The following is a 21,005-nucleotide window of genomic DNA, read 5'->3' as shown; positions in this document are numbered from 1 at the left end:
CGATATTAGGGTCGATGAGTAGGTATCAAACGGTATTTATCTATAGAGGGGTAAAATTAACAGAAGAAGAGGCTGTGACCAAATCCGCTGGACAGAGTAGAAAGAGAAATCAGATGTCTTTTCTGAAAATGCGACATTTCAGGTAATGCGCTCGGTGGTAAATGGATGACATTTGAAGATAGTTGCAAGGTATGTCGGGGCAATGTATCGTGTAGTCCCAATGCTAATGAAACATAACCAGAAAATATTTGCATTCGCCCTCTTGTAGGTAACCAGAAAGTCGTATCGGGAACTTTTCCTGAATTAAAAGAAATCGGAGAAGATGCAATAGAATTATGAGGTATCAAAAGATGTTGCGCGTTCATAGCGAGGCATTCGTAGGGTGCGTAATTTCTTCAGAATAAAAATAATGACAACAGTAAGCAAGGGTATCGATAAAATCAGTAAGTAGGTGAAAAAGTAGAGGACGAATAAGCATCCTTATTCAATCCCATTGCTGTAGATTTTCATATCCTCGTCAGAAAGTGCAGAAATCCATATACATTTATCAAGAATCGTAGGGATAGGTCGAAAATTGTACCGTGAGCTAGCTTCAATCAATCGCAACAAATTTTTGACGATTGCCGCTGTAGTCAAATGGCGCTCAAAATTTATTAGGACACTACCGCATTCGTGCTTAGTCTCTGTTGGTTTTTGAGCATTGTAGATAAGATCATGGGTATAGAGCCCTAAAAGTGAGTGAGTATGGCAAACTTTGGTTTAAAGTAGGAAAATAGAACTTACCAACGAACGGTATGCATCCTTCCTCCGCACCAACGGTTTCCATCTCAGCTCTCAGGTTGTAAAAATTCCGGAAAGGCTGCACCAACAATTCCAGTTCTCGTAACGTCTGTTTCTCCTCGATGGGAACTTGCTCCCAAGTTTTCGAGAGCTTTGCGATTTCAGCAGATACCAAAGCAACAGTTATTTGATACATGGTAGCGTAATTGCGGTACTTCCTTGCGAACGCGGCGACGTTAATGTATTTGATGATTGTAAGAACTCTTTCATTGACGTTTCTCGTCAGGAGGCATTCGGATATAACCCATTTCACCATGAGATTGAAGCGACCAGTCACCAAGTCTACGCCCTTGGCATCAGAGCTTCTGAGAAAATCAACCCAATCATGCACTCTCATGGGCTGTTTATTCCAGTCAAGCTCGACAAGCTCTCTCCATTCTATTTCGTACAACGCGTCCTTTTCGATCAGGGTAAATTGTTGTGCCAGAACCTTTGCATCATAAGAAAGAATGAAGGGACAATGGACAGACGATATGTTTTCATAATTAGTATTTGTGGATGACTCATTCTTGTGTGGTGTAATATTGTGGAATCCCTCGTCGCAGCTGCCTCGACCTTGAACGGTCTTGGTTTTGGCTGTCGAATTTGGAGTTAGAGGTTTCTCGTAAAGAAAGCTTTTTCTCGACTTGGGCGACTTTGATACAGCATTTTCCATGCTCAGAGGAGGGGAGGGCGGGTGGCTTAGGGGGTGCCAGACAAAAATGCTGCCCGGTATTGACATAGCTGATCCTGTTCGCGAAATTGCCGCTGTGTCAAAATTCAGCAATCCCGGCTGAGGTACAGCCAACTTTGTTGCTGCAAGCTGAAGACGATCTGGGCTAGACGGTTGCGAACGGAACGCACTTAGTCTTTGGGATTCATCTCCTTCAAAGTCTAAGTCCCAACCGGAAGCTGGCCCTATGTTGACTTCTTGACGGCCTTTTGTCAAATGGGCTGCTGAGTGTCCGCTCAAACCACGTCCAAGAAGTGGAACAGAATTCTCGGAATATACTGAGGGGCCACCGACTGAGTTTTCTCCAAAATCTTGGTCGCAATCCTTTTCACAAGTGACAGGATTTTGGGCGCGCTCACGGCTTGAACTTTGGATGACAAGGGAGGATCTGTCATCAGACCCAGATGAATCGGGTAGCCTAAAAGCCGATTTTACAGCCTCATCTTTGATGTCCCATTTGGATCGCTTCTTTTCGTTTACGATCTGAGCCAGCCTCGAAAAGTCAACATCAGGTATAGAAATTGAGTTTCGATCCGAAGATGCTTCAGGTTGTTTCTGATATCTGCCTTCAAGCTTCAACAAAGTAGACTCAATACCGCCATCATCTTCTTCGTCGTCTGGAAGTTGAGCTAACTTGGCGACTTCAGCTTCAAATGACTTCCTCATCGCGCCTCGAGAAGAATGCGTTTCGAAGAGGGAAGGAGAGGTATTGTGGTCATTGTTAGCAATCAATGCAAGCGAATGACTTCTTATCCTCTGGCACTGACTACCTTGTTTGAGCAATCCCCCAGAAACCCTAGTACTGTGGCTTTGTTGTGAATTTCTAGGCGAATAGGTGTGTATCGTAATTGAAAGTGACGATTGTGAACGACTGCGCCGAAGACCTTGCATGTTGTGCGCCGCGCGAAGGTCTCCACCAGGCCGCCTTCGCAAAGCTGGACTTGCCATCTTCCGCGAAAGATGTTGAGGTGTATCTGAGTATGAGCCAGGAAATTCATTGGAGGCACTAAGGACTGTAGAGATTTCCGAAAGACTGTGCAATGATCTTGAACGGCGCAAAGATAGAGTTCTCTTTCCGATGAAGATAGAACGCTTGTCCGAAACGATTGACGGCGACGTTCTGCCTTGAAAGGCTGTCAGGTCCGGTGTGTTCACTACGTCTTCCAAAACGCATGTGTCTACAGATGATGACCTACTGCGGATGAAGCCAATGCCCCCTTCGGCAGTCATATTTCTAGAGCTCAGGCCCAATTCATGGCGGCCGGACCTGTTCTCATCATGATCATAAGACCGCTGAGCACCACCCGCATGATCAGGGCTTAAAGACCCGCATTTCTGATTCAAAGCTGGCGGAAATGTCTCATCGATATTGATATCGTCCACGATAAGGATCGATCTGCTGCTAGTTGTAAGGTCGCTTTGACAACGATACTCGCTCTCGTCCCCCAAATGCCGGAAATGACTACTCGTGAAGCTGGCTCGATGACTGCTTGGTGCTGGGATGCCCGCACAATTTTTGCATAAATCTGTTGGGTCATTAACATGGCTTGATCCCTCGGTCGTCGCGCTGAAAGCCTCGGCAGCTTGCGCAGTCAAAAAATCAATTCGATATGGCCCTGAAGGAGTGAACAGATTGGAGTTCGTTACTTCTGGTTGCAAATTCCCGGAAGAATTGCGAGGAAGGTGGCTCGAGTCGTCCCCTAAAGACAAAGGCTTGGCTTTGGAAGATCGATTTGCAGATTGGACAGGCCCCTTCCCAGCTTGTCTGTGGCTTAGAGCTCGACGTACGCTACCAACGAGCCGTTTTACGCCAGGGTTGGCGTTACCACTGTCTCTTTCAGTCCGTGGAAGGATATTGACAATGTCACGTGTCTCGACAATGTTAGTTTGTGCTCTAACAGGAGCCGTACCTCCTCGGAGGCTTACAAAAGGAGTTCCTGGAGAGACCACATTTCCTCTAACCAGGCCTCCGCCGTTGGGAATGACGGCGGCCGGTGGCGGCTTCGGACAGAAATCAATGCCGCCTAGTATCAAGGTTGTACGTGGATCTGTAAGAGCATCGGAAAAGCTGCGCTTATGACCATGCATTGGTCCAGAGCACTTCCCTAGTCTGCGATGCGCCCTTGAGGTATCAGAGAAAGCTGTGCTACCTATACTTGGTAAATGTACTGGACGAGCAACAGGAGCCCGGGAAAGGCTGCAGTGAGCCGTTTTGAAAGCTGTTGATGGCCCTGAGCAAGAGAAAACTGGGCCATCTTCTTCGCTGCCTGGCGAAGCAAGAGGCAAATCGAGTGGTCCTGTCTGGGGTTTAATTGTATTATCCGGGACAAGTTCGGGCAGTAGGTGTCCTTTGAATGGTTGAGCTTGGTTGGACTCATTATATTTTATCGGTGATTTACACAAGATTGTATCTGTTCGGAAGGACGGCGAACCAACTTTCAAGGCAAGTGAATGTCGCTTGTCTGAATTCTTTGACCATCCGCGACGATTCCCTAGCTCACCGCCTGGTAATATGGGACCGAATTCATCGGCGTCTCCTTCAGCACAATGAGGTTCTTTCGAAAAATCCCAGTATAATGAGCAAGTTCGTCTCCAGCATTTTTTTAATTCCTCGACTATCCGCAGATCTCCGGGACCTTCATAAGATCGATGGCGCAATTTTGTGGAAAGTTTATTGATTTGGTCACAGAATAAGCTGCGAAGCGCTTGATCGGGGACGAAATCGTCCACAAAGTAGTTCAAGATCCAATGGCGCAAGGCTACGAATGTGCGGACTCGAACAATTCGGCCTAAGTCGTCATGCCGTTCAATGGCCCAACGAAGCCGATTGGTAAGATGATTGGCAAGCTCTTGTGTAGAGAGAAAAGAGCGAAAGGTGAGAAAAAAGTCAGATAAAAGTTCATAGTCCAAAAAGTTAGCTGATGTAATTTGGGCTATCATTCGAAGTGGAGTCGCAGCGACTATGTTTCCAGTATTTGGCGAATATCGAACGACGGCTGGGTGATCGGATTCGAGGACCAAATCATCAAAGCTGGTGGGCATGTGACGTGCAAGTTCTTCCTGCCGCTCAGCGGACCTTGAATGGTCTAGATAAAGACCTAATCTCAAAGGAGCCCCGGAGCCATTTGAATGTAATGGCTGTTGTGGATGTAGCTGTGGTATTTCAGTGGAATGCCCTAGCATCTTTCCTGCACATGGCTGAAATGATGCAACATCGTCGGCCACGGAACTCGTCGTATACACTGAACTGCGCATGAAGGCATTTCCCTGCGTGCTGAAGCTAGGATGCCCAAGTCGGTAGTGTGGTATTGGGACTTCCAGCATACGATTTGCCCGTTCATCTGCGGTTCTTGGACGCTGAAGTGGGTATTCGCGCGGCAAATTTTTGTCTTTACGTGTTTGATTCTCTCCGAATGCAAAAGACTCTGGCGCAACCTGCTCTCTTTCCGCCTTCGTGGAAAATGACCGTGCACGTTGAGCTCTGATGCGACGAGGCTGCGAAGCATCCAACGTGCAGTCACTGTGATCGACTGATGAGCACTGCTCGCTTCTTTCCACATCTTTGACAGCCCATGAAGGGCGTGCAGACTCATCGTTGCTTTTGTGCGCCGAGGAGTTTTCCTGTGGGCTCCGCTTCTCTTTAGGGATCGACGCCGTTCCTGGACGCGCAAAAGTGAGCTGGAGCCCCCGGGTCATTGGCCGCGCCACCGGCCTGACATAAAAAAGATTATTAGTACATCATATGTGGGGAAAGTATAGGCCAGAAATAGCAGTACATATCTAGAAGAGCGTGACAGAAGAGGGTGAAGATATTTTGCAAAGGAAATACGTCAAGAGGAAGCCCGACAAATATGCTTACCTGAGATATATCATGCCATTGTGACCGACATTTCCAACCGTAAACTGCTTCCCAAACCTAATCCCAGAACTCCCACACCCATCATCTCGGTCACTGTTTCTCCGAGCCCGTCTGCGTCGTTCTTTGGGGCTGATGTTGCTATCGCGCAAGGACGCCTGGCCATCTTTTCGAGCAATATTTGATGAAAGCCTAGAGTTTATGGTATCCCGCGCACTAGAGATGTTGTTTCCGATGAGATCTCGCTGTCTATTTCCTAAGGTCTGCAGATAAACGTGCGACTTTGGCGCTTGGGCGTGCTTTGAATCCAGAGATACAGCATGTTGATGGCAATTCCACGGTTTGCAGTTCGATTGTGTCTCATCAGCCATGATGGCTTAAAGGTAGAGTTTTCGAGAGAATATGGCGCGCCAGCGGGAATGTTGTGGGTCATTTAAGCCCCTCCCAATGTTGATGTCACCAGTCTACGCGATAATGTCAGGTCCATCGAACAACAGATTTCGAGAAACGGCTTTGATGCTGGCCAAGGACTCACATTTTTAAGCCACTAAAAGTATTTTGCTGCTGCTATAGAGGTTTGACGACTGTGGTTGCTCATATCGCGAATTCATATTTAAAGAGCAATAATCCTTCCGCAGAAAATCCCAGGTGTGCGCGTTGACCTTATTCTCGGATGCAGTGTCATATAAATTAGGCCGTCTTTCCCTCTATAAGGTATATACGGTCTACTCGGTCGAAGGAGGAAAATGCTCAAAAGCAACGCGTTGCAGACGTTCTCTGGGAGACGCGCTGCGTTGACGATCAGACGGACAATAGATACTGTCCGTGGAGCAGAGGTCATAAAATCGTATCCGGCGAGTGCGAAAATTCTTCAACTGCGATTAATTGGCACGGTTATGAGAGTTACAAATTGAAGAGTTTGACGCAGCTTGGCCGGCATATGAGGGCTTAGCTTTGGGAGGTGCTGTCGTTCTAAATGGAACCGAAAGTTTGCGAAGCCGCTTCACACACACCCATACGAGATAGTCGCAGATCATAGTACATGGATTTGCCGGGGCACAGGCAACCCATGTTACTTGGACACAATCCTCAACTTTGGTTAATGAAATGAAATGGAGGGCTAGGAAGGTGCCGCGTCCCGCAGACGGGCCCTTCCAGAGCAGTACCATGTAACGAATCACGGGCTAGAGTCCCAATAAACAATACTTCGTATAACCCATATTTCATGGGCCCGCCCAGCGCAGAAGGATCACGCCTGAAGAACATGTATCGCGTGACTTTGTTAAAAAGCCGAGTTTTGCACTAGAAGCACATCTCCTCAATCTCCTATTTTTCAGCAGGTCATCAACCTGATTCAATGACGGCATTTGCAGTGTGTACGCTGCAAGGGGTCCGTTGAGATTTGACACAGCAATTTTCTTTGGGCATCACTAGGCTAGCCCAGTTATCGAATCTTATGCCGTCGGACAGCACGACTCATAAATGATATCTTTTACCACCTTTTGAATCGAATGGCCTGGGGGGAAAGACTTTGATTAATTTAATGACGAGATTCTCTATGCCCTCATTATTGATACTCCGGGACTGACGCGAAATCTGGATGTCAATTAAAAGAAGCTACTCGTGATACGAGACTATTTGAAAAAAAAAAAAAAAAAAAGTGTAGAAATATATAGCATTATACTTTTTGTGTGGATGTCATTTACCACAGGTGATGGGACCAAATACACAATTTGTATCGAATTGCCTTGTATGTTATCTTCCCAACTTGAAGTCGGCTCTGCAAGTTTATTATTCACAAGTGCTGGTATCCGACTTGGACCCTGCAAACGTACCTAGGTAGGTACCTTAGGTACCTAGCATCTCCCTTGACCCTCGTTTGTTCCCCAAGTGTCCCGTGTCACGCACCCTTCGTCCGTGCTAAGTACCCGAGCACTGTTTGGTTTACCAACATCATTGTCAGCAGCAACATACGACCGAGGACCGTTTGCTTGCTGCCCATGCCCCATACTGTCCTTTGTTTTTCAGGCCAAAGTTTTCACTTCAATAAGGACAGTCGCAAATTCCTACCTTTTCCACAACTTGAGTGAACTTGGACCTACTCCCAGCCTTTATCCGTTTCTTGACATACATCCACATTCTTCGCCTCCCAAGTTCAAACCCCCTCCAGTTGCAGACCGCCTGTGGTCGTTTCTTCGAGGTTTCGTGTTGATAGACGTATATATAATGGCGTTTCTGTTTGGCCGCGCCCGACAGAAGACATCACCGGACCTTGCGAAAGTAGCCAGGGATGCAATTTCCAGATTGGATGGACCACTGGGACAAAAGGTGACTCCTCATACCTCCCGTCTTTCAACTGCAAAGCGACGGGAGCTCACATATCTGACACTAGGCAGAGGAAGATTTGGCCAAGACTCTGCTTCAAATGAAGTTAGTACTAGGGGGAACTCACGGTATGTGTCTGGCTTCGCTCCTTCTTAACAAGCTGTAATTGGACTTGCTTTCGCTGATTTGTGCCAGATACCGACAGCAACCCCGAACAGGCATATCATCTCGTAAATAGCATCATCCAAGAAGATCTCATTCCGATCCTTGCCCGAACGATTCCCAGGCTGCCGTTCGAATCCAGAAAGGACTGCCAGGTGGTCTTTTCATATGTCTTTCGATTTGTTCCGCCAAATGGGTCCGTGACAGAGCCGCCAGCTCTTCAATACACACTTCATAGCCGAACGGATACTGTCATAGAGCTGTGCAAAGGCTACGAGCACCGAGAAAGCTATATGACATGTGGCACAATACTGCGAGAATTACTGAAGCATGAAACCGTTGCGGCAATTATTTTGTACGATGAGCCTAGGGCGCCCGGTCACCCAATTCGTCTCAATGATATTGACCTTAGCAAGCCGCAATCTGGCAATGGAGTGTTTTGGAAGTTCTTCAGCTGGATCAACGAATCTTCCTTTGAAGTCAGCACAGACGCTTTTACCACTTTCAGGGTGAATTTCTCCTTTCGCGCCATCAAGGCCTGGCCAAGATTCCAAAGACCCAAGCTAACATTTCCGCCATCTAGGAATTATTGACAAAACACAAGCAGTTAGTGTCGCGTTATTTGTGCGTCAATTTCGAAAGATTCTTCCCTCATTATAACAATGTTCTTGTGCAGTCGGACAGCTATGTCACAAAACGCCAATCGATTAAGCTCCTCGGGGAAATCCTCCTTGACCGGGCCAATTATCAGGTTATGACAGCTTACGTAGACAGAGGGGAGCACCTCAAACTCTGTATGAATCTCTTGCGCGATGAAAGAAAAATGGTTCAATATGAGGCGTTTCATGTTTTCAAGGTATTTGGCCAACATAACGGCTTGACAAAAAACCCAAGGCTTGTTGAATATTGATTGCATCTACAGGTTTTTGTTGCCAATCCAGACAAGTCTGTTGCTGTACAGCGAATACTCCTCAACAATCGGGATAGGTTACTTCGGTTTCTTCCCAAATTTCTGGAGGATCGGACAGAGGATGATCAATTCAAAGACGAAAAGAGCTACCTGATTCGCCAAATCGAAACTATGCCACCCGTACCTATTGAACCAGCGCGCCGAGGCGGAGCCACGGGTGGGGGATCAGCGGTCACAGCGAGCGTCGGCTGAAGTGTCGGCCTTTTTTACGTTGTAGATGGCGAATCTACGTTGGTTGAGGCAGTCTTCTGATGCGTCAAAGCGATTTACACGCCCATTTCGCTTGGTGGAGCGTTTGGGCGGCTACAGAATACCGTAGCCTCGGACTAGAGCGCTACTCGCATCTAGGAGTGAGACCAGTGTTGGGCACCTATGAATGTAATTGGTCGAGTGCCCTCATCCTTGACGTCGTTGTCAAGGGAACTATTCTCACTACTGTCGACGGATCTTTTTCTGACAGGCGAAATAGAGTCTTCGGGATATGGAGTTTGGCCAAAAGAATATGGTTATGCGCAAACTTGAATTAGCCGATCATTCACCTGTAACAATGTCGTAACTGGTGTCCAGCTAGGCACCTATCTCTAAATTGCACAGCGAAAAGCACACGCCAGCAATATGAAATCTGTAAAATTCTTCTCCAATCAGGCTTGTGTTTATGCTACCTAGATTTTGACCATATCTTCGCCGCGTTCTTCCATACTGCTCGCATGCTTTAGTTTCCGATGCACCCTCTGTATTCAAGACGTCTAAGCTTGTGCAGAGTAGCCCCAGAAGGAGGTGTGAACATTTGAGCGACTGTTTATAAGAACTACCCAGGAAAGTAAAATGCGAAGCAAATAACACACCATATCAAGTTTAAAAATTCATTGAGGAATGCTAAATTGATGATCTATAATCTGCAATTGTTGACTTCGTGTTTGGAATTGAGACGATCTGATCGAGCTCGTGGTTATTCTTGTGTCGGACAAGATTTACAAACAAGCAGTAGGTTACTCCGGAGGTTACTGAAAAGCGAATTGGAAGCCTGCTCTTGAAATGCTGATGGCAGTCATACCGCAGGACCGGCTTACACGTGCAAGGGATTGGCTGGTCTTGGTTTAGAGAGCTCGCTCAGACTTGTGCCTTTGGGAGTTGTTTGGCCGCATTGAAAGTGGCAATGATTTGATGGTACGACGGCTTCCCCAATCGTCCCGACCCCAAATCCAGGTACATACCCCAAAGAAAGGTACTGTACCGACATGCACGATGATCCAATTTGGATCAATGACGAATGCCTCATTTCTTTCTGCACCTGCATAGTGCACTTCGACGGCATATTCATCTCTCCCGAGTGTACTCCGTACAGAAGTGCGCCGTCTCTGAGTCTGTCGCTCGCTTTTCTTCGGACTAATCAAATTGTTACTGTGTACTTTTCGTCCTTTGCCTCGCTCTTTCAGCGTGGCAGCTGCGTGACTTTGGTGTGGCCAATCGCTTAGTGCGACTGACACGATGGCCCTGAACTAAAGGGCCCCAATAACGACTGGATAATGTCATCCACCAACGACTCAGGTATCCACCGGCCAGGGCGGTCCGATTAGACCTGTAATCGCCGTCAAATTTTCTTCACAGCCAAGTGTGTTATTGTTTGGATGTAGAGAGGGCTAGGGAGCAAAGAAAGGCGCAAACCCACACACAGAGCCACACAAAGTAGACTCCGGGCTCAGACTCCTCCATCCCCTGCGGCTTTCTGGAATTTGTGGATGGTAGAAGCGAGCGAGCCTATCACACCTTTTTCTGTTGATCAATTGCTACCAAATCTATCTCGCTACTCATGTTACTACCGACGTGAATGCTACTGCGAAACACAAACAAGGTATCAGCGGCCGTGGTATCGTTCAAGCAGCCCTTTTGCGAAATACTCTTCTAGTCTGCTTTCAATATCATACTTCTCTCTACCGCGAAGATTCATCTGATTGTACATCTCGTCTCTCTGCTTCTCGTTTCGTTCTTCTTTTCTCTCTTTTGAGGTCCCTGAGTTCAGTCAGGGAATTTGCAGGGTGCAGGTGGGTGCTTGGCCTACGTCATCGGTTAACAGCCGAGCCTGGTCAGGTCCCAGCCGTCGCACAGACCTGGTTGCTGGTCCAAAAGCCTCTGGTGGCCTTCGCACTACTGTTCTATTACGACCAACGAACGAAACAGCAAGACCACACTACCCAGGTCCCGCGCTACCTGACCTTCGTCTTCCCGGGACCGCTGTGACTCTCCCGCAACTATTATCATCATCACCACTCCTCATCGGGTGTCGCTGTGACGCTGGCTTTTTGCCCCTCACTACCCTCCTGAGCTCACAGCGTCCTTTCGACTGTAGGGCTCTCGTCCTCGGCCGTCTGTACGTATGGGGCCATCTATACTTGTGCTTGGCAAAGCCGGACCTTGACGGAGAGAGACCCTACAAAGTTTCTCCTTGCGGCGGTGGAGGAGTGAGGATTTGGGGACGTCATGAGTACTCCACCATTAGGACCTCCCGCCAACCCAAAAGGTGCTCGAGATGTTGGTCGACTTCAACGTCGCTCGCCCAGGAGCCCAGGCGCGATCCCATCTTCGACCACAGCCCCTCTTCCCAGCCGCCCCAAAATCCCTTTCCATGGCCAACCTTCATCACCGAGAATACCTAACGAATCGTCTACACGAGCTGGCAATGAATCTCCTCGAGAAGACTCCCGAGCCAAGCAGAATACCTCGGAAAATGCCAAGCGAGTCGATAACTCGGCGGAAGAAATTGCTCGACTGAGAGAAGCAGTCAATGCGAGAATCTCTTTGAATAACCGAGAGCGCTTAGCAAGGCAGAACAAATCACACTCTACTCACACCAGCGCGCCCTCGACGGATCTTCATGGCGCCTCTCCCAGCACCGACGAGTTCCTGGCTGCTGGCTATGCCTCCCTCGAAGCTGCCTTTATAAGCCCGCCACCTACGGGCTCACGAACTACCTCAACTGAGTCGAATGCGACTGTCCGAGGGGGCGAAATCGGGGGCACTCCTGATCCATCTCGCGTGCTCACGCCGTCATACCCCTTTCCCTATGTGCCTGCGGCACAACCAAGGCTCCCCACCACTCCTTTCCATCGGCCATTTACTGCCCTTTCCCCCACGGGCTTGCCGCCTTGGTTGGGGTCAAGTCGCCCGGATGAAATGGGAGAACATCCAACCGTGCCATCTGGGCCCGCCACGCCTCGGTCAACCATGACCTTCCTTCCGCCGAGCATCTCCGGCTTCTCTGGTGGCACCGAACATCCCAGCCCAAGCTTGTATGAACTCACACTCGCACTCACCTCGGAGCCGGGCCTGGATACTTGGTGGTCGAACGTCGTTCAGATACTGCGCGAGAATTATTGTGCAGAGCGGGTATCCCTCGCCGTTCCAGCGGATACTACGGATCCTGAAAACATTCCATGGGGCCAAAAGGCCACCTTTAATGCTGTAGAGGAAGATAAGTTCAGCTTGGCTTATCTGGCGCAGAGCCACCAAGATGCGGCGAGCGAGGAGGAGGACCCAGATGCAGTCGTTGCGCCGTCGTCGGGCGAATCTGTAGCACCAGCCGAGCATCTCGAGTGGTCCATGGCCTCACTCTTAGGGCATCGGCCTCGATTAGCTAGTCGTCACTCTTTCTCTGGATTTGAGGCTCGGAAAAAGCGTTCATCGCTTGGCGCGGCGCAAGTCCCCGAAGTGAAACAACCGAGACCTGCAGCATCTCGTACTAAAAGCGTTTATACATCTGACCAATTTTCACAACATTCAAGATTAGCTGTGCCTTTATCTTCTTCCCAGTTGAATACAGAGTCTTTGAAAAAGCACGCTGCTATGGAAGCCTCTGGAGAAGCCAAGGATGCGCCTATTGGCGAACCAGCGCAACGGGAAGCGCGCGGTAGAATGTTTCCCGTTCTACAAGCCTTGGACTTCGAAGCCCAGCCGTTGCTTGATCCCGGAGGTGTCCACAGAGTCCTAGAGAAGAGTGACGTGGTTGTACTTTCCAGGGAATATAATGCGCATACATTTGAGTCGGAGAATGTCAACATCGATCAGGGAGAGCGCTTTCAACCAGCAGCACATTCCGAGGATCTGCATCACGAGCGATTGACATCTACCTCAGGAAAGACGGGACATGTGCCAGCAACCGGAGAAAAGTCGCAGGGCGCATTTCAGAAAGACCTGGCGGGTGCTCGTCCCAATTCAGACGAACTGGAGAACACTTTGCACCTACCTCGCAACGAGCGCGGCCCAAGTGAGCCATCGTCGTATGAAGAGTTTGAACAAACACCTGCATCTCCATGGGCGCAGTCGCCAGCACCTTCGCCTGCTATTCGATCAGACACTAATGAGAACCCCTTCTTCGCTGCGGCAACCGTTGATGAAAGCTCATTCAGCCCTAACCCAGTCTCGCAAGATTATACCACTGGAAAGCAAGTCGAGGCCATTGGTGTCGATCATGCTACCACGATTGTTCACGTTCCCCTCTATCATCCTTTGCTATCCAAATCTGTCCAGCCAGCTCGATTCGAGTCCAATTCGGCTTTCATGGCAAACACAGATGCCGGCCTGGGCGTCTATGGACACTCTATTCCTGAATCGGTGAAGACGGGTTCAGGTCATAAATTCCACGATAAGAAAATCCCAATTGCTATTCTTTCTATCCTTTCTTCCGTCATACCCTATCCTTCAAACCTAAGCCAGTCGCTGTCTCTGCTTGGACCTCACCTTGCAACATCTTTTTCACTGGCTCGCCACTATACAACCGTGGAGAGTGAGGCCAGTGGGTTAGCACGACGACGTTACGGATCGTCTTCGGCGCTTGGATTCGGCGCGGTGATAGACCAGGGCCGTCCACTGGATGACCTCGCCAGCCTTGAGCACGCTCTCCAATTGGGTTCCGAAGAAGGCCCGACCGGCTCCATCACTGGCAGCATAACAAGCCCCAGTGAGTATTCCGGCGTTTCCAAAAGTAGTCCGCCCGGCTCCCTGGGCGGCACGCCAACAGGCGAGGCTCATGCCCATCCGTACCCAAGCGACAGGCGATCTATTGGTGGCACTCCTGGCCGTCCAGGAACACTCGAGCCAAATGACAGCTACTTTGTTTCGAAAAAGCCCGGCCATTTGAGTAGGTCTAATAGCGGGGTAGTGCCGACATTGCCTGTAATGAGTCTATCATCGACCAAGCAGACATCGAATGCTCCTGAGTCCCAATGGAAGAGGCGGTCGGGTGACAATCGAGGTGTGCAGCGAGACGTCACCTCACCAACAGAGGAGGATATAGATCGCATTGTGCCTGAAGAAGACCAGGAGATTGGCACCATGGAATATGAGCTCAGCCTGGCGAAGCGTGGAAGCGGACAGCGCTCGGAACGGACAAGGAGAAAGACGGAAATTTCAATATCAGGGTCAAGCGCCGGATCACAGTGGGAAGGCCGTCTTTCTGCTCGCGCTTCAGATCCGTCTGCATCGCAACGAAAACAGGCACCCTGGTTTGGACATGCTCAAGGCCTGAGAAAGGGAGAGCGTCCACATACACTTCTCCATTCATACGGTGCGGATTTCGGTGCTACATATCAGTCGCTACCTTCCGCTACGTCCGTAGGATCCCGGCCAAGCGTTGTACGAGCCCATACAAGAACTGCCTCTGGGTCACTGACTACGCCAGAGTCAAACATGCCACCACCTTCTGAACGACTTTTACGTACGATTATCGACTCAATCCCTGTTCAAATATTTACGGCGGCCCCCCGGACGGGCGCTCTGACGTGGGTCAATTCAAAATTTTTGACTTATCGAGGTCTCACTGTCGCTCAATTTTCTGAAGATCCTTGGCAAAGTATTCATCCAGAGGAGTGCGAGGACTATTTGAAATCTTGGGTACAGGCGCTACGGAGCAGCCAAGGCTTTTCACGCCAAGTTCGAATCCGTAGATTCGATGGCCAGTACCGCTGGTTCTTTGTCCGCGCGGCTCCTTTGCGAGATACAAGAGGCGTGACGGTACATTGGTGTGGTACCTTCATGGACATTCACGATCAACATGTTGCTGAAGTCAGTGCTGCCCGTCAAAAGGAAACCGCGCAATCCGAGGCCAAGTACCGTTCTCTGGCGAATTCAAGCCCACAAATAGTTTTTGCTGCCACCCGAGAAGAGGGAATAACATTTGCCAATACGCAGTGGCTCTCCTATTCTGGGCAGCATTTTGAGGATGCTCTAGGCCTTGGATTTACCGAGTACGTTCATCCAGATGATCTTGTCAAATGCAGACTGCCGCAGTTTAGCGACCCAACATCTACAGAGCCCAGTGCACGTCCTTCTCCAGGAGGTGGCGATATAGCCGCCTCTCCCACTCCTACGACGCAAATTGGAGGGAGCAAAAAGGTTGACATTTCGTCGACCGACTTTTCTGAGCTCACTCGTAGCGGGGTTATCAAAGTTTCCAAGGACAGCAATGGCAAACCATCCTATTCTACAGAGATTCGGCTCAGGAATAATGATGGAGAATATCGTTGGCACCTTGTGCGATGTTTAGCGGTGGACTCAATTAATTTTGGGAACGGTGAAGGCTCTTGGTTCGGCACTTGCACCGATATCAATGACCATAAGCTCCTCGAGCAAAAGTTGAAAGAGACTATGGATTCAAAAACGAGGTTCCTTAGCAACATGTCTCATGAGATCCGAACCCCACTCAACGGCATTTCCGGAATGGTCAACTTCTTGTTAGACACTCCCTTAACAGAGGAACAGATGGATTCGGTCAATATTGTTCGAACGAGCTGTGAAAACCTTGGCTATTTGATCAATGACATTCTTGATTTGTCCAAGGTGGAAGCTGGCATGGTCAAGCTTTCTTTCCAGCCATTTTACGTACGTTCAGTCATTGAGGAAGTCAACGATCTGATTTCTGCATTAGCGATCAAGAAGCGCTTGGAGCTTAATTATATTGTCGATGATGATGTGCCCGCCCTTGTCATGGGTGATCGGATTAGAATCCGGCAAGTTCTACTGAACATTATTGGAAACGCCATTAAGTTTACCTCGCGGGGTGAGGTATTCCTTCGCTGTCAGGTTTATCGGAGCCAGCAAAGCGCTATCAGACATCAGGAGATCATGCTGCAATTTGACGTCGATGACACTGGAAGCGGCTTCACAGAAGCAGAGGCAGAACTCTTGTTCAAACCTTTTAGTCAGATTGATGGTAGCAGCACCCGCCAGCATGGTGGTAGTGGCCTTGGGCTCGTCATCTCGAGGCAGCTGGTCGAATTACATGGAGGTCAGATGAATGCCACCAGCGTGCCTGGCAAGGGATCCACTTTCACATTTTTCGTGAAGTTCCAATTACCGCCAGAAGAAAGTAGACCCGAAGGCCAACGAAAGTCTCAAAATGTATCGGAGACACCCAATATTGAGTCGACCAAGTCAGGACAAGCAAAGGATTCGTCCGCTGTGGGCGAACAAGAAATTATCCGCCCGCTCTTGGCAAAGACGTACACTCAGTCCCCTGGGAACCCGGGCGTCCCCGGCACCGAATCCATCCAGAGTTCCCCCGCCGTCTTGTCCTCTGGTAGCTCAGCGCCCTCAGTTGGCTCCTTGCGAACTTTCCAGTCCGACCGGTCTTCAATGTCGTCAATCTTGCCCAGTAATTTGCAAGGGGGAGAGGATGCTGGAAAGATGAATCTCAAGCTTCCCTCAGTTGGACGTCTCTCCCCCAGCGATTCTCGCCCGGCGACCTCTCGTGGTGGTAGCCCGATGCGTCCGCCCATGTATTCTGTTTTGGTTGTGTGTGCGCTTGAACATAGCCGGGAGGCGACAATGAGGCACCTTGAAAAAACACTTCCGGAGGATATCCCTCATCAGATAACAACTCGATCTTCTTTGCCAGAATGCCAGAGGATGATTGGTGGAAATGATCCGGTCGTGTTCACGCATATTGTTATCAATCTCAGCGAAGCGGACGAAGTCATTGCCTTTATGGACCAGATTTTCCACTCTGACCTGCATCCGAGAACCTCTGTGATTATCGCGTCGGATTCTGTCCAGAAGCGTGAGATTATTGACCGAGCGCCACACCTTGACATGGATAAACTTGTCAAGCAGCTTAGAGTGCTCTTTGTTTTCAAGCCTCTGAAACCTTCAAAGTTTGCCGACATTTTTGACCCAAACAAAGTGAGGCAGCTGAGTACAGATCGCAATCGCGACAGTGCACAGCAAGTCGCTGAAAGCCAAAGACAAGTCTTTGCAAACATGGAGAACGTGATCGGTAACCGTGGTCATCGTATTCTGCTTGTCGAAGATAACGAGGTCAACCAACTGGTGAGAATATCTACCTTTAAACCCCCCTTGCTTGTAGTTCACTGATTGCTAACCCTGCCGTGAACTGCGTTGAAGGTTTTGCAAAAGTTTTTCCGAAGAATATCCGTCGTTGTTGAGACTGTTTCCGATGGAGCGCAGTGCATTGAACGAGTATTTAGTCAACCTCATGCGTTTTATTCTGCTATCATTGTGAGTAACATACAGAGCCTGGTGCTTCCAAGTTCAGTTTTGCAGTGAAACTAATGCAGGTCCAGTGCGATCTTCATATGCCCAACAAAGATGGTTATGAGACGTGTCGTGAAATTCGACAATGGGAAGATAAGCAGCACTTTTCGGAGCACGATTTGATTCCAATAATTGCTCTCTCGGCCAATGTCATGGCAGACGTGGTCGATAAGTGCATTGAGGCCGGGTTCAACAATTATGTATCCAAACCGGTGAATTTTGGCGAGCTGAGCAAAGTGCTCATGGATCTTTTGAATCCAGCACGACCTCGCCAATTGATGCGTCACAACTCGCATCCTATTTAAATCTTGTTGTTTGCGGGGTTGAATTATTCCGAAAATGACATTGTGAAGGTCATAAGGTGGCGATGGGTGGTTTTCTGCATCAGCGCGTGGCGAACTGGCGTGGTTCTGAGATTTTTCATTTTTTCCCCGTGGGGAGCGAAGGGGAGAAAAGGCGTTGCATGGAGATGTGTCAGTATTTCCCATAGCCCCTCTCTTTCGTCCCAACTTTTTTCTATAATGAATTTGACTAGCATCCCTAGCCTCTGCCCATGGGCATGCTCTCTGCGTACTGAAAGTATTGACCTGTTTTCTTTCTTTTTCTTTGCTACTTTATTTTTTTTTCCCTTTACCTTTTGTATGATAGCTTAGATACTCTGCTTTATTTTACTTCTTTTTCTTATTTCCCTCCCTTTACCCCTCTTTCTCTTTTCTCTACTTTTTTTTTTTTATTTTTTTTTTATTTTTTCAATGTCCCAATCTCAATCCATCGGACGCTTTTCCGTCAAGGTCGGATGACAAGGCGTGATTGGGAAGGGTTTCTTAGAGCATGCGCTTCGGTTCGTCCGTTGTTATACTACATATGCAAGACTTGCATCTTACAGACTAATACGGTATAATTTGAGTTCCTTAAGCAAGTCTTTAAACGTGCAGCAAATCCACGAACAGGGTCTTCTAGGTAGGCAGTGTAGTATCCGTTCGCTTGACTGTGGCGAGCGAGGATTTGTCAAATCAGGCCTTGATTCTTTTCATTAGTACGTTTCTGCCTGACCGCCAGATGCTGGGTGCCCAGTAGGCTGGAGCCATTCTCTGGCACCAACCGTGCGCGAAACGCTGTCGTCGTCCTTGCATGAGCCAAGTAGACAAATCGTGGTACGAACCTCGCATACCCCTCCATCCAGCATAAAGTTTTGACATGGAGGCACCAAGCGTTTTTTTTGATGCAGCTTTATTGGATCATGAAAAGGGTCAGATCTTGACACTCTTTTTGCCTGTGACTATTACAACACTATCCGCGGTGCCTTGGTCTTCGGCGTGTACCAGCGGCCATTGGCTTTCCAGCAACTCCAATCAATTACGCTCTCTCTCCCATGGGACGCAACGTTGCACAAGGATGACATGCGTTTTTCTTTTCCCTGACATGCACCAATTCTAAGTGCAACACCTCGTGCGTTTCTTTGACAGGCAGCAGCATTGCAGAGGAACTGCCATGCTCCATGTATGTCGCGCAGAGTACCCTTGTCAACTCAACGTACAGGGAGCATTTTTATTATTGTGTTTATGCCGTGTAATGCCGGCATCAGGGTACTCTTTTTTCGTGGCAGGAATTGCCTCTGGCACTGTTCTCGTGGTGTTTACTGGGAGCTATAGTTACTTGGTACTTTCCTTGGTTCCAAACTGCTCTACCAAAGTCGGTTTCGTTTTGGGGAGTTCCGAGGACCTTAATGATGGGTGGTGATCGGTATCTAATGCATGCGCCTTGTTTCCATCCTTGGGTTTTATAAGGTATATATTATCATACGCAGATATACCACAAGGTCAGCAGTATTTACGGAGTACAGTAGATCCGTCACCCCTCCCGCCAATTTGCCTTTCCAAATCCCTGGATCAATTTTTAATAATTGTATCGGCTGAATTGGACTGCTGTTTAACCGTGGCCGTTTAACAACCCGAAGGGTTATCTAAGGTGAGGTATGCACATGCAGTGTACCTGTCGCGCAGGGTCGAAATTTAGTAGAGTCCCCTCAAATGACTCCAATTCGAGCATTGATCTCGAGTATTGTAGTTGCAGCTAATCCCGTACAAGCTGAGACGCAGCGTCGACCGTGACATGATGATGCCTAATGATTTTTCGGCCCCAACGGCCCCAAAACGGCCAGCAGACCCAAACGCTACAACCACCACCACCACCACCACCATCACGACCATCGTCCCGTTGGAACCTGAGAAGGTCTCCCGCGCTGACGGCATTGGCCTACCGTTGGTCTGGGCGAGGCGAACACGCGAGAAGAATGGGAGACAACAGAACAGCCATGACTTGACTTTCGTACCTTTTCCACACGTTGACACCCTCCTGTCCCTCAAGGGCAAAAAGAGGAAGGGTGGGCAACAAACGGGCCCAGCCCGAAACTGCCAGCGAAGGCGTGACAACACATCAATTGAAACGCAGACTAGATGAAATTTGCATCATCATCATTTTAGATTTTTTTTCCCTTTGAATCTCGTGAGCCTGCATCAAACAATCAACCCCCCCCACCACCACATACACAGTTTGCATGACCTGCCTCTGTCCCAATTCCGTCCTGATAATTCCTTTACTCTCACTGTACTCTTTCTCACTCCTCTGTCACCCGCCTTTTTCTCTCTCTCTTGTCCGCTCCTCCATCCGGACCCCGCCGGCGTCTGCGCGTCTCGTTCGCCGCATCCATTCGTTGCTTGGAATGGTCCCCAGATGTACGACAGGTAGTAGCAGCAGCAGCAGCAGCAACAACAGGCTATGCCCTTGCGGCCAATTCTCTCGCGCCCTCGCTCTCTCTAACTCTCAATCTGTTACAACGACGATCATCCCGCTGCCGCCCCCGCGCCCGCGTTGACACTCTTTTCTCGTGCGGACTATCTTGCTCATCCCCTATTGCCCTTTACCCTTTTGCCCAGTGCCTGTACTCCATCCGTGTTTCTCTTGGTTCCCCATAGGTTCCCACGCACACACATGCCACCCGATGCCCATGCAACTCTTACTCTATCCAGGACGCCCCATTGGGCCTTGGCCTCACTGCAGATATGACGGCCCAGGTGGGGCCAGAGTTTTTCCTCGGGCATTGCGGCGCCCGCGCACGTCCAATGAGCCCTAGGTTTTCCTCAGGCCGGTCTGGCGGGGAGCATCGGATGTAAGAGTATACTAGTCCATTGAAGGAATGCCCGAGAGCTGCGAGGGGGGGGGTCGATCAAGGGCTGGCAATGGCCCAGCGGGATGCTCGCTCACTTTTGGCCTGGACGGATAATGCATCTCAGGAAACATATCACTTTCAGAAGAGCGGGGCTCAATGGCAACCTATTGGACTCTTTTGCCCCCTCCAATGGGTTTTCTACGCAATGGCCCCTTTTGATCCCTCATCCTGGTTTGCCTTCCTCGTTGGAAAGATGGACGACTCGATCATCCCCGTCCTGGAACCGTGCTCTTCCCCGGGGCCTCAATTGCCTATAAAAGGGCCGCCATGTCCTTGAAACCGGAGGATCTTTCTTCTTCTCTTTTTTATTTTTTGGCCTTCTTCTCATCTTCATCATCATCGCTCCCGAGCTTCAATTCAATCTTCC

At 49.2% G+C, this 21,005-nt stretch overlaps 4 protein-coding genes across 4 annotated transcripts; 3 read left to right on the top strand and 1 right to left on the bottom strand.

The window, feature by feature from the left end:
* Positions 1 to 480: 480 nt before the first annotated feature.
* On the bottom strand, positions 481 to 5,779 carry L228DRAFT_265714 (ras GEF; the record flags this gene model as incomplete). The annotated part of the gene is made up of 3 exons (XM_018334754.1): positions 481 to 728; positions 784 to 5,264; positions 5,412 to 5,779. 3 exons carry the CDS (start codon positions 5,777 to 5,779, stop codon positions 481 to 483), a joined length of 5,097 nt encoding a protein of 1,698 aa, XP_018190791.1.
* Positions 5,780 to 7,634: 1,855 nt separating this feature from the next.
* Positions 7,635 to 9,057, top strand: L228DRAFT_265713 (Mo25-like protein; the record flags this gene model as incomplete). Its single annotated transcript, XM_018334753.1, has 5 exons — positions 7,635 to 7,736; positions 7,801 to 7,861; positions 7,929 to 8,404; positions 8,479 to 8,751; positions 8,818 to 9,057. 5 exons carry the CDS (start codon positions 7,635 to 7,637, stop codon positions 9,055 to 9,057), a joined length of 1,152 nt encoding a protein of 383 aa, XP_018190790.1.
* A 1,958-nt stretch (positions 9,058 to 11,015) lies between these two features.
* Positions 11,016 to 18,161, top strand: L228DRAFT_244028 (hypothetical protein). Its single transcript, XM_018331826.1, has 3 exons — positions 11,016 to 17,184; positions 17,260 to 17,373; positions 17,439 to 18,161. The coding sequence occupies exons 1-3, from the start codon at positions 11,344 to 11,346 to the stop codon at positions 17,712 to 17,714; spliced, it is 6,231 nt and encodes a 2,076-aa protein (XP_018190789.1). The 5' UTR covers positions 11,016 to 11,343; the 3' UTR covers positions 17,715 to 18,161.
* A 1,703-nt stretch (positions 18,162 to 19,864) lies between these two features.
* On the top strand, positions 19,865 to 20,466 carry L228DRAFT_64775 (hypothetical protein). Its single transcript, XM_018336795.1, has one exon. It carries the CDS (start codon positions 19,967 to 19,969, stop codon positions 20,282 to 20,284), a length of 318 nt encoding a protein of 105 aa, XP_018190788.1. The 5' UTR covers positions 19,865 to 19,966; the 3' UTR covers positions 20,285 to 20,466.
* Positions 20,467 to 21,005: the final 539 nt, after the last annotated feature.

Source organism: Xylona heveae (genome assembly GCF_001619985.1).
Source record: "Xylona heveae TC161 unplaced genomic scaffold L228scaffold_2, whole genome shotgun sequence".
In the NCBI taxonomy this organism is placed as follows: Eukaryota; Fungi; Ascomycota; class Xylonomycetes; order Xylonales; family Xylonaceae; genus Xylona; species Xylona heveae.
Note: the sequence above shows the minus strand (reverse complement) of the source record. Positions and strands in the feature narration are given on the sequence as shown.